Below are 11,267 nucleotides of genomic sequence, written 5' to 3' on the forward strand. Positions count from 1 at the left end.
GCATATTGAAAAGTACACATAACACTGAAGGTAGCGGTACATCCACTAAGTGTCTTGTAAAGCATCAATGAGCATTAGACATAAGCTTTTTACTGATAAACACTTGTTGACCTATTATTATAGCACTGAAATGGCATTGAAATCTAAGCCATTTGAAGCACAAATCAGTCCCAAAAGCATAACTATACCATCTGAGCACCAAGATAGTATCCTTGAAGCATCAACATGCATTATGGAAGTTACTGTTTATTGTCCAAACCGGAGCACAAAATCAATTTTGTGAGTACCCTAATCTGTAGTTCTCATTGTGCTCTTTTTTTAAAGCTATAGAACCCCTAAATTTGATATTGTATACAAAAGTTATGGCCAAAATATGATATTGTTATCAAGCCATCATAGTTGTCCACAACTTTTACAACATGCTCTATATCCACTCAAAATGGATAAAATGCCTACTTCTTAGCTCAATAAGCACTCAATGAGGCTCAACTAAGCCTTGGGAAGCTCCTCAACAAGTGCAGAGAAAGCTGGAATAAGCCGAAAGAAGGAAAGACTCGATGCATACCTTAAGAGGAAGAAGCAATGGTTGCCATGAAACCTTGAATTGAGGCTTTGAATCTGGGCTAAAGTAAAGGATGAAGAAGCTCCTCTAATAGTTGGCTTTTATACTAGTTGAAAGGTAGAGCCCAAGTGGAAGCACACAAGCAAAAGCAAGAGCAAAGAAATAGCTATAGTGGATGGAGTAAGAGAGCAAGAGAGAGAGAGAGAGAGAGAGAGAGAGAGAGAGAGAGAGAGAGAGAGAGAGAGAGAGAGAGAGAGAGAGAGAGAGACACCATATGTGGAAACTCCAACAATCACAATGTGTGATCAACCTTCCCTTATTCAAATGTCGCTAAAAGAATAAAGAACGAAGCCACAGTGATGGGCACTCGCCACCTATAGTGTATAGGTGTGTGGGCACTATCAGTGTAATGAATACATGGGCAGTTAGGCATGGGTGCCTTTACCCCCAACAGGCCACTCTTGAGAAGCTCCATGGAGGTAACATAAATAAAGATACGAGAAGTAGAGATTGTTATAAAATAAATTGAAGGATTGAACCTTAACATAGGCATTGACATTATATGACACATGAACTTCTAATACCACATTATATAGCACAAGCATGCTATTTAATGGAACTTTGTTTTGTAACCCAACTATGAGATTGGCTAGCCTATAACAAAGGAGGTCTCAGGTAACTTATGCAATAAATGAACCTTAGAAGTATGTTTAATGCTAAAGTGGTAGTTGCCAAAAAATGGAGCATATCGTGTCCCCTTGTTTTGTAACCCAACTATGAGATTGGCTAGCCTATAACAAATGATGTCTCACGTGACTTATGCAATAAATGAACATTAGAAGTATGTTTAATGCTAAAGTGGTAGTTGCCAAAAATGGAGCAGATCGTGTCCCCTCGTCATTAAAAATTTAGGCATAATTTGCCAATTCTACAACATGTGTTGTGTGATTTCATGTTTCTAATGCGTGTTCAATGATGATGATTATCTAGCTTATACATAAAAAATTTAATAAAGAGATTACCTAGCTTATACATAAAATATTAAACATAGAGATCACATGCACCCTGATGCTTTGTAAGTTCATGTATTCAGGCAACCTCAATGTTTTCTTCATATATTGTAAATTGGAGAGAACTTTCCTTGTACCTTGTAGTTTATTTCCTTTAATTTGTATATGCTAGTTGCATTGAGACACATCACCTAGGGAAGGTGAGAGAATAGTTTCAATGAAAGCTAAGCTAGAAGATGATGTTTTGAAATTGTATCTCCTTGTCTCTTTTGTATTTCATAGGTAAGCACGATAATGTTATGGATATTTTCAGGAGTGGCATATGGCACATGGGTAAAACAAGGAGGTGTCATATTTAGGTTATCCCTTTGTTGATGGGTCACCTTGGTGTCTAGGATGGTATCCTGTGATAAGGGCATGAAAATATGCACTAGTCAAATGAGAAAATACTCTAGTATATTAATAAAATTCCATTCATCCATGTATATGGGTTAAGCATAAATGGTTAGAGTAACAAATCAAGTTTAAGAATATATAGGGTTGACAATGCAATGGAAGTCTAGATGGTCAAGATGGATGGTAATTATTTCATAAGGTGAGTGATCCCATGCAACATGAGAAAATCTAGCTATATTCTCATGCTCTTTGGGATAAGTGTAACACTCCCAAATTCCACCTATAAGTCCACCCTCATTGTACAAGAACTTGCATCGCGTAGAATCTATAGTCTTGCAAATCTTATGACCAATTTTATCTTATATTGCATAATGAACAATTGTTAGAAATGATGTTTTTTAGTATACCTAGTATTAACAAGCCTTGATGTCATATGAAAAAGGGAGGGAGGACAAAAGCCTATTTAATGACCTAAGCTTTGACTACATAAATTACAGACAAAGTGCTTGTTTAAATCTATGAATTTAGCTTGCACACTAATTGTCCTTGTTAGTTAAGAAAAAGTGAAGAATGGTGTGGACAGTTGTTGCACGGTGATAGGTGTCGAAGCATTCTTCATTTTTTCTTAACGCTATATAACAAGCGCCTACTTAGCTAGACTACTATAGAAAATAAATTCAAGAAGGATCAAACACTTAAATATTCACCACCAATTGAAAACAAATGAAGGATGTAGTTGAGCATATTGACAACCACCCATAGAAAATAGATACGTGGCATGTCCTCTTTGTGAGGGGGTTTGTAGTACCATACCACTAGATGCAACACTACGACTTGTTTCACATCCAAATAAGAGGACCCAATGATCTTAAGGTCATAAAAGCTAATGAAATACAATTATAAGGTTATCTTTATTAGCCGCAGTAACTTTTGTTAAATAAGGGGTATGCAACCAATATTGTGTTTATAATGTAAACACACAATTTATTTCTAATGTGAGGCTACAAAGTCAAGTTGAAAAGAAGTAGTTAATCTTCCAATCATCAAATGCACACACGAGGAGCCTTGCAACATGAGACATTGTCAAGGAAAGGTTTAAATGGTCATTTCTATAACTTACCTTGTGCTCATATGAAGAGCCTTGCAAGACACATGTCATGTTTTGTTTTGATTTTAAACATGTTTGGAAAATATTCTCTTCAACTCATTCAACGACGTGATAGAAAGAAAAAGCTTTGTCAAAAGCTATCACTCCTTTTATCAACTAAGGGTGCATAAGCATGCTCAAGAGCATTGCTCTTTGTTATTAACATGCTTTTCTTAAAAGTAGGCTACTTAATTCTAGTTAACTAGGGGTAAATTTTCAAAGAAGAATCACCTTGTCACCATACCTTGCAATAAGAATTGCCCTAGCGGGCAATATTAACAAACATACAAATTCCTAGACAATTCGTATGAGCTTAACTTTAGTAGCTCATGTGCACAATGATACGTGACATGGGAAAATTTAACAAGTTTCCACTATAATTTCCACATTGCTAATCATGACAACATCAGGAGCTTCTGTGAGGGCGGAATCGCATACCTAGCTAGGTGTGTTTTGGTAGGGACAGACCCAAGGGCCGTCAATTGCCTCTAGTTGGGTTTTTCACATCCTTCTTCAATGAAAATGGCTACCCTCCTGTGCTCCCAACTGCACCTAGCTATATATGTGGTATCTCCCTCGTAGAAGCTCATGATGCTGGACAATATAGGGGAAAAACAAAGGAAAAAGCCATTTTCCCACACGGAAGTGTCTCTACGTGGGAATGTCTGCAAGTGTTTCTGCACTAATGAAGGCCCCACACTGAAAAATGGGATCATAAAGAAAGAAAGCCAGCCCTTAGGGTTTGATCCTTTTTTCTCTTGCACATTAGGACAGGGGGAGGCATCTTCACACCCAAAATCACACACACACACACACCCAAAATGACACTCACACACACACACACGGCGCCCCCCCCCCCCCCCCCTTTTGCTTTAGATACAGCGCGTGTGTGTAAATCCATCGCATCGGGGGTTGAAGGGCGGGTTTTTGATCTTCACCTTCATCTTCCTCTTCATCTCTTCATCTCCCATCTCCGTCTTCTTCCCCTTCTCTTTGTTGTTGTTGTTGTTGCGGCTGCTTCTGCTGATACTAGGTATACCTTCCCTTCGGGAACTGCAACTGCAACTGCAGCCAGACCAGGCCTCCTCTTCCATCGCACCAATCCCGGGAAGATCTGCTGCTTCAAGCTCCAGGAGCAACTGAAGAGGCTGCAGGCGCTCCGTCCTCGCAGCAGTCGGAGAGGAACTTTGCAGAAGAGGTGCTCACCGGAGAGCTTTGAGCTATCATCAGCTTCTCCTCTCAACAGGTATCACCCGATAAGCCTCTCCGCATCGTCTTTTTGAAGCTTATAGCGTTTTAGATCCTTTTGGATCTCTGATTGGCTTTGACTTCGCCATAGCGCACTCATGGAAGCTCTTCTGCTGTGCTATGGGTTTCACAAGATCATTAAAGCATTTCTGCCGCTATTTGGTTTTGCAAGATCATTGCAGAATCAGACACATTGCAGCTCAGTTTCCGTTTTTCAGTTTTCACGTCTTAGTCTCTGTGCTATCATTCTTTGCAGCTAGGATTTGTGGCTCTGGTACTTGGTTTTGCAAGATCATTGCAGCTGTTCTACCGCTATTGGGTTTTGCAAGATCATTGCACAATCAGACACGTTGCAGCTCAGTTGCTACTCTTCGGTTTTGACACCTTAGTCTTTTGTGCCATCATTCTTTGCAGCTCGGACCTCACCCCTTCTTTTTCCCAGCATGGAGATCAATGCTCAACAGCAGGCTGTCCTTGAAGGTCAAGTAAATTCCCTTCTTGGTCCAGATGCAGCTCCGTTTGAAGCCCTCATTGCTCAACTTATGAGCCCTGGCAATGAAGATCGTGGCCAGGCTGAGCAGCTCTTCAACCTTTGCCGCACTCGCCACCTTGACACCTTCTTCCTCAAGCTTGTTTACACTGGTCGTGCCTCGTCCAAGCCTGATGTGCGGGCAATGGCTGCAGTTCTGGTCCGCAAGCAGCTTGGATCATGGTCGCAACTTAATCTGCAATCACAGGCGACTATCAAAGAACAGCTTCTTTACTGTGTTCAGCAAGAAGAAAGCCAGAGTGTCCTCAAAAAGCTATGTGACACTGTAGCAGAAGTAGCAGCAAATGTTGCAGAGGATGCCCCGTGGTTGGAACTTCTTCCCTTTTTATTTCAATGTGTGAATTCTGCTGTGAGCCGATTGAAAGTCAGCGCTTTGCTTATATTTGGCCAGCTGTCCCAATATATGAGTCCGCAGTTGCAGCCTCACTTGGCAACATTACATGCTGTCTTTCAGCAAACGCTGTCACCCTCTATGCCAAGTGAAGTAAGAATGGCGGCCTTACGCGCGACTGCAACTTTTGTGCAAACACTTGAAGATTCCAAGGAGCGTGAGGGGTTTCAAGATCTTCTACCAGGAATGATGCAGACACTAACTCAGGCATTGGATACTCATGAGGAAGCTACAGCTCAAGAAGCTCTAGAAATGTTGATTGAAATTGCTGGATCAGAGCCCCGCTTTCTCAGAAAGCAGCTTGTGGAGGTGGTTGGCAGCATGCTCCAGATAGCAGATGCAGACAGTCTGGAAGAGGGTACAGTTCATTTGGCAGTGGAGTTTCTGATCACTCTGACTGAGGCTCGTGAGAGAGCTCCAGGAATGATGCGCAAACTTCCTCATTTCATAGGGAAGCTGTTCTCAATTCTGATGAAGCTGTTGCTTGACATTGATGATGATCCTGCCTGGCACACAGCAGAAGTGGAAGATGAGGATGCTGGTGAAAGTAGCAACTATGAGCTGGCCCAGGAGTCCTTGGATCGATTGGCCATATCAATGGGTGGCAACACCCTTTTGCCTGTGGCTTCGGAGCTACTTCCTACATATATTTCAGATCAGGATTGGAAAAAGCGCCATGCTGCTTTGATTGCCTTAGCCCAGATTGCAGAAGGATGTGCAAAGGTTGGTGGGGCCTTCCGGTTTAACATATTAACATATTATCTAGCTGTCAGGGGTATGTTGCCAGTGTTTCTTGATGCAACTTTGTGGTTTTCCAAATTCCAGGTTATGACGAAGAGCCTTGAGCCTGTTGTAAACATGGTTCTAAACTCTTTTCAAGATCCCCATCCCAGAGTGCGGTGGGCAGCAATCAATGCTATTGGCCAACTGTCAACTGACCTGGGTCCTGATCTCCAACAGCAATTCCATCAACGGGTCTTACCTGCTCTTGTGGGGGCGATGGATGACTTTCAGAATGCAAGAGTGCAGGTATAGTTTAGACCCATATATGTCACTATGTTTGTGGTTTCAGTCCTTTTTTGGACCCTGATACTATGAAGCTTTTGGTTTTTCTCATTTTAGGCCCATGCAGCAGCTGCGATTTTGAATTTCAGCGAAAGTTGTGATGCTGAGCTGTTGAGTCCCTATTTAGATGGTGTTGTCTCTAAATTGCTCACACTTCTACAGGTTAGATACAAAAATCTGATACTTTTAATTACAAGTAATTGGAAGAGATTGTGCTTCTGTTATACTTTGCGAATAAGTAAACGCAATGATATACTTGCAGAGTGGCAAACGAATGGTTCAAGAAGGAGCGCTAACAGCTTTAGCATCCGTTGCTGACTCATCTCAGGTTCTTCTTATACCTGCCCGTGATTGTATGGAATATCATAAGGATGATGCCACCTTGCACTGTTTTAAGGGTCCATTGCATCTTTAAGGCACCATTGCATCTTCAAGGCATTTGAGTTCAGTTTTAGCGTTTCAAGGCTGAACTTTAAATGAGCATGCTACTCTGTCAGGAAGGCCTATTCTAGTGGTGGTTTTTTAAAACCTGACCGTGACTTATTTAGAGTTGAGCAGTTACCTTTGCCTTTTCTGGTCAACTTGTTAGTTATTGTTATAGCATTTTTGAGTCTTTGTAATGTGTGAAAGATTTGGTAACTTCATTATGCTTTTGAGTTGGATGTTTGATGATGCCAATCTGTTCCAGTGGTGTTCTTGAAATAATATTATCAGTGGTAGACATTAGTTTATTGTTCCTGTACTGTGAGTAATCTGATATTCTCTGTGGTTCTCTCATTGGCAGGTCAACTTCCAAGTTTATTATGACAGCGTTATGCCATTTTTGAAGGCCATATTGATCAATGCTACTGATAAGTCCAACAGGATGCTTAGAGCGAAAGCCATTGAGTGCATAAGTCTAGTTGGAATGGCAGTTGGAAAAGAAAAGTTTGGACAAGATGCCAAGCAGGTAGTGTTTTCTAAATGGCTTTTTTGAGCTATGTCAGACTGTTGTATTTTGACCTTAGCTTTCTTGAAGGTGATGGAAGTGCTCATGAATCTGCAAGGAGCCAGACTGGAAGATGATGATCCTACAACCAGCTACATGCTACAGGTTAAAAAATGGGCATCTTTTGTCTTATATTTCTGCTGTGCTTAAAGAGATTTCTCATTGGGTTGTTTCCTACACTTGGCTATGCAGGCATGGGCAAGACTATGCAAGTGCTTGGGTCAAGATTTCCTTCCTTACATGAGCATTGTTATGCCTCCACTACTGCACTCTGCCCAGCTGAAACCAGATGTTACAATTACAGATGCAGATGATTCAGATAATGATGACATTGAGTCAGATGATGGCAGGTACTATTGAGGTTGGAGGTCCTGGTGTTAGCCAGCAAAGAACTGCTGAGTGGTGTTGTAGACTTAAATGCTTGTTGCTTTTGTTTTTTGATAATGGATAGTGTGGAAACCATCACAATTGGAGATAAAAGGATTGGAATTCGAACAAGTTTTTTGGAAGAGAAGGCAACTGCATGCAATATGCTGTGCTGCTATGCGGATGAGCTGAAGGAGGGTTTTTATCCTTGGATTGATCAGGTGGGTGGTTGCAAGTTATAAAAAAAAGTACATTTCAAAAGCATTCACAAAGAGTACAAGGAGTGTATGATGTTGTGGGGATTGCTTCTGTGTTTGCAGGTTGCCCCAATCCTAGTTCCCTTGCTTAAGTTTTACTTCCACGAAGAAGTACGCAAAGCAGCAGTCTCAGGTAAGCACTTTGTTTTAAAGATAAGTTGTCCAATCTCTTTGCTTTTCTCCAGTTGTTAGTTAAAAAGCAGTTTTGAGAGTAGTCTTCTAACCTGTCCATTTTCAAGTCCTCTTACTGATTTTTGTTGTCAACAGCTCTTTTTGTTGAAATGCTGGTAAAGATTGTCTCCAGAGGTGCTTAGTTCATCCTGAAAAAGAAAATCTATTTGTTCTTTCAGCTATGCCAGAATTGCTACGAGCTGCTAAACTTGCTGTTGAGAAGGGTCAGGCTCCTGGTCGGGATGAGTCATATGTAAAGCAGCTGGCAGATTACATTATTCCAGCCCTTGTGGAGGCTTTGCATAAGGTTGCTACAGTTATGCCCTTAAAGATCAGTTTTCTCAAAAATTCTTGCTATTTTAAAAGTGATGATTATTTGGTTTTGTTTGTTGATGTAGGAACCTGAAACTGAAGTGTTGGTGAATATGTTGGAGTCGCTCAAAGAATGTATTGAGGTTTGTATTTTGAATGCAGTTGTGTTAGAAATGAAGTTGCCTCATTTCAAGGCTTGTGTACATATTTTTGAGATGGAAATTACATTGTTTTAATCATATTACAGACTGCTGGGACCCTTGTGGAGCCAGCACAAATAAAGGTTATGGTTGACGAGTTTAAGCAAGTCATCACAGCCAGCAGTACTCGTAAGAAGGAGAGGGCAGAGCGTAGCACTACTGAAGACTTTGATGCTGAGGAAAATGAGCTGCTTCAGGAAGAAAATGCACAAGAGGAGGAAATTTTTGACCAGGTAAATCTATCTTGTTACCATGATAACTGTCTGCTGTTGACCTCTATTAATATTTTTCTCTGTTGTTTTAACTCTTTACTTTGGCATGGCAGATAGGAGAGTGCCTGGGAGCATTATTCAAGACCTTCAAGGCGTCATTTCTTCCCTTCTTTGACGAGCTTCTGCCTTTCATTTCTCCTATGCTTGTATGGCTTTTTGATTCTGGTTCAATATATGTGTTAATCTGGTTGCTACGAAGAGTAGTAATGATGCTTTTGAACGTGGTGAAGCTTGCCATCTGATTAGTGACTTTTCAGGGCAAAGATCATTCCTCTGAGGAAAGAAGAATTGCTATCTGTATATTTGATGATGTTGCAGAGCAGTGTCAGGCTGCAGCAACAAAGTAAGTTTTCTATAGTTTGCTGCCAAATTACTGGTTCATAAAGTCATGCACTTTCATTGATGAAGAATGTATTTATCTGGGCAGATACTACGATTTATTCCTTCCATTCCTTTTAGAAGCTTCTACAGATGCAAATAATGATGTGCGGCAGGTGAGTGCTGCAGATGTTTTGAGATGCTAAGGGTAAACTTTAATATATGCTTTTTCACACCTGTCAAGAAGCAAATGAACTGATTCTACTTGTGCTTATCTGGCTCAAAGTTAGGTGAACAGACATTTAGAGCTCTTTGATGTTTTACTTAATGTTTGCAAGATTTAATTTCTATTATGATTGGCAGGCTGCTGTTTATGGGGTTGGAGTGTGTGCTGAGTATGGTGGTGCCAAATTTAAGACTGTTGTCAGGGGTATTCTACTGGCCGATCATGGCTAAATGATTGAGTATAGTGTTTTACTGTTCTGGTTCTTGATCTTATAGTGCTATTTTGTTTCTTTAAAATTTGCAGAAGCATTAGAGAAGCTCAATGTCATAATCAGTCATCCAACCGCATTCCAATCAGAAAATGCAATGGCAACTGACAATGCTGTCTCAGCTTTGGGGAAAATATGTGAATTCCATAGAGATAGCATCGATGCTGCTCAGGTAAAGTTTCTGGAGGCTTTTTATATCAGGGGAGGTCTGAATGTGTACAACATTTTAATTTTAATTTGCTAATTTGCTGGAATGTGTGTTCTGGACAGGTGGTGCCAGCTTGGTTGAGTTGTCTGCCAATACGAGGCGATCTTGTTGAAGCCAAGATTGTACATGAGCAACTATGCTCGCTGGTAGAAAGGTACAAGATTTCTCTACATTGCTTGATATTTTGTGTACTGCAAGTTATGCATGTGAGCGATTCTTTGAAATGACTGGTATTGCAGGTCTGATCCAGTGCTTTTGGGACCTAATAATCAGTATCTTCCAAAGGTCATTTCTGTGTTTGCAGAGGTTGGTTTCTTTTCTCACTAAAAAAGAATGTGGTTCAGTTCAGCTCTGGGTTGAAGAGAAGGGTAAGGACTTCAGGTCTTGCAGTCGTGTGCTATCTAACCATCAGGTGTTGGGTTATTTTACAGATCTTAACCAGTGGTACAGACCTTGCCTCCAGTGAAACCATTGCTAGAATTATCAACATACTGAGGCATATACAGCAGACTATGCCAGCACCTGCCCTTGCATCAACGTGGTCGTCATTACAACCACAACAGCAAGCTGCTTTGCAGTCAATTTTGTCCCAGGCATCTTGTTAGTTTCTTGTATGTCAGCTTAGGAAAATTTGTTACAGAACCACAGGTTTGTTTACGGGCTTTCCACAAGAGGAGTAGTTCCCCATTATTTCAAAGCACAATTTTGACACTACACAGGGCCATAGTCCTACCACACTTTTTACATGAGAAGAGTGTCGATTTTATGTTGTAACGAGAAGTAATTTAATTGGAGTGGAGTTGCACAATAAAACTTGATCTGATGATCATCAGTGTATGTATAGTTTGGCCTGGTATTATTATACAATCATTGCCAATATCTTCATCTGCAAGTTGTCTCCAGTTCCTGCTCAAATCTGTCTGAATCTTTCTGATGAATGTATCTCCATTCAGTCTGTTGTACATAGCATCTTTTTTGAGGGTTTGAGCTATCTGATGAGGCTGTTGGTCGAAAATCAACACACCAAAGCCTTGTTGATGTTTTTGTAAGCTTGTCAAAATAACAAGGAGAGGGTGGCCTGGTCAGAATCTTCATGAGGCCCATTATTTTATCTTGTGATCTATTCAGGATTTAGTGTGATCTATCCAGATTTTATAACTGTAAAATTTTTAGACTTTTAACCCTCACGAGTCTCTCCATCCTGTTCTGTCTTTACAAAAAGGAAATTAGAAAATTGAGCATTGGTATTTGCAGTGTCAAGGACCAACTGGCCTAAAAGAGCCTGTCTAGTGGCAACTGCCAGCCTTTCTGA

General features: G+C 40.7%; 1 protein-coding gene across 1 annotated transcript; it reads left to right on the forward strand.

The window, feature by feature from the left end:
* The first annotated feature begins 3,992 nt into the window (after nucleotides 1–3,992).
* LOC148021287 (uncharacterized) lies at nucleotides 3,993–11,043 on the forward strand. The gene is made up of 21 exons (XM_087699144.1): nucleotides 3,993–4,361; nucleotides 4,778–6,027; nucleotides 6,130–6,333; nucleotides 6,427–6,531; nucleotides 6,632–6,697; nucleotides 7,154–7,318; nucleotides 7,388–7,462; nucleotides 7,550–7,707; nucleotides 7,809–7,944; nucleotides 8,044–8,113; nucleotides 8,331–8,458; nucleotides 8,550–8,606; nucleotides 8,711–8,896; nucleotides 8,989–9,081; nucleotides 9,193–9,278; nucleotides 9,363–9,429; nucleotides 9,617–9,683; nucleotides 9,783–9,919; nucleotides 10,018–10,109; nucleotides 10,195–10,261; nucleotides 10,387–11,043. Exons 2-21 carry the CDS (start codon nucleotides 4,807–4,809, stop codon nucleotides 10,558–10,560), a joined length of 3,354 nt encoding a protein of 1,117 aa, XP_087555270.1. The 5' UTR covers nucleotides 3,993–4,361; nucleotides 4,778–4,806; the 3' UTR covers nucleotides 10,561–11,043.
* Nucleotides 11,044–11,267: the final 224 nt, after the last annotated feature.

This window comes from Lygodium microphyllum, chromosome 18, assembly GCF_053477565.2.
Source record: "Lygodium microphyllum isolate KBCC chromosome 18, Lygodium_microphyllum_v1.1.10, whole genome shotgun sequence".
In the NCBI taxonomy this organism is placed as follows: Eukaryota; Viridiplantae; Streptophyta; class Polypodiopsida; order Schizaeales; family Lygodiaceae; genus Lygodium; species Lygodium microphyllum.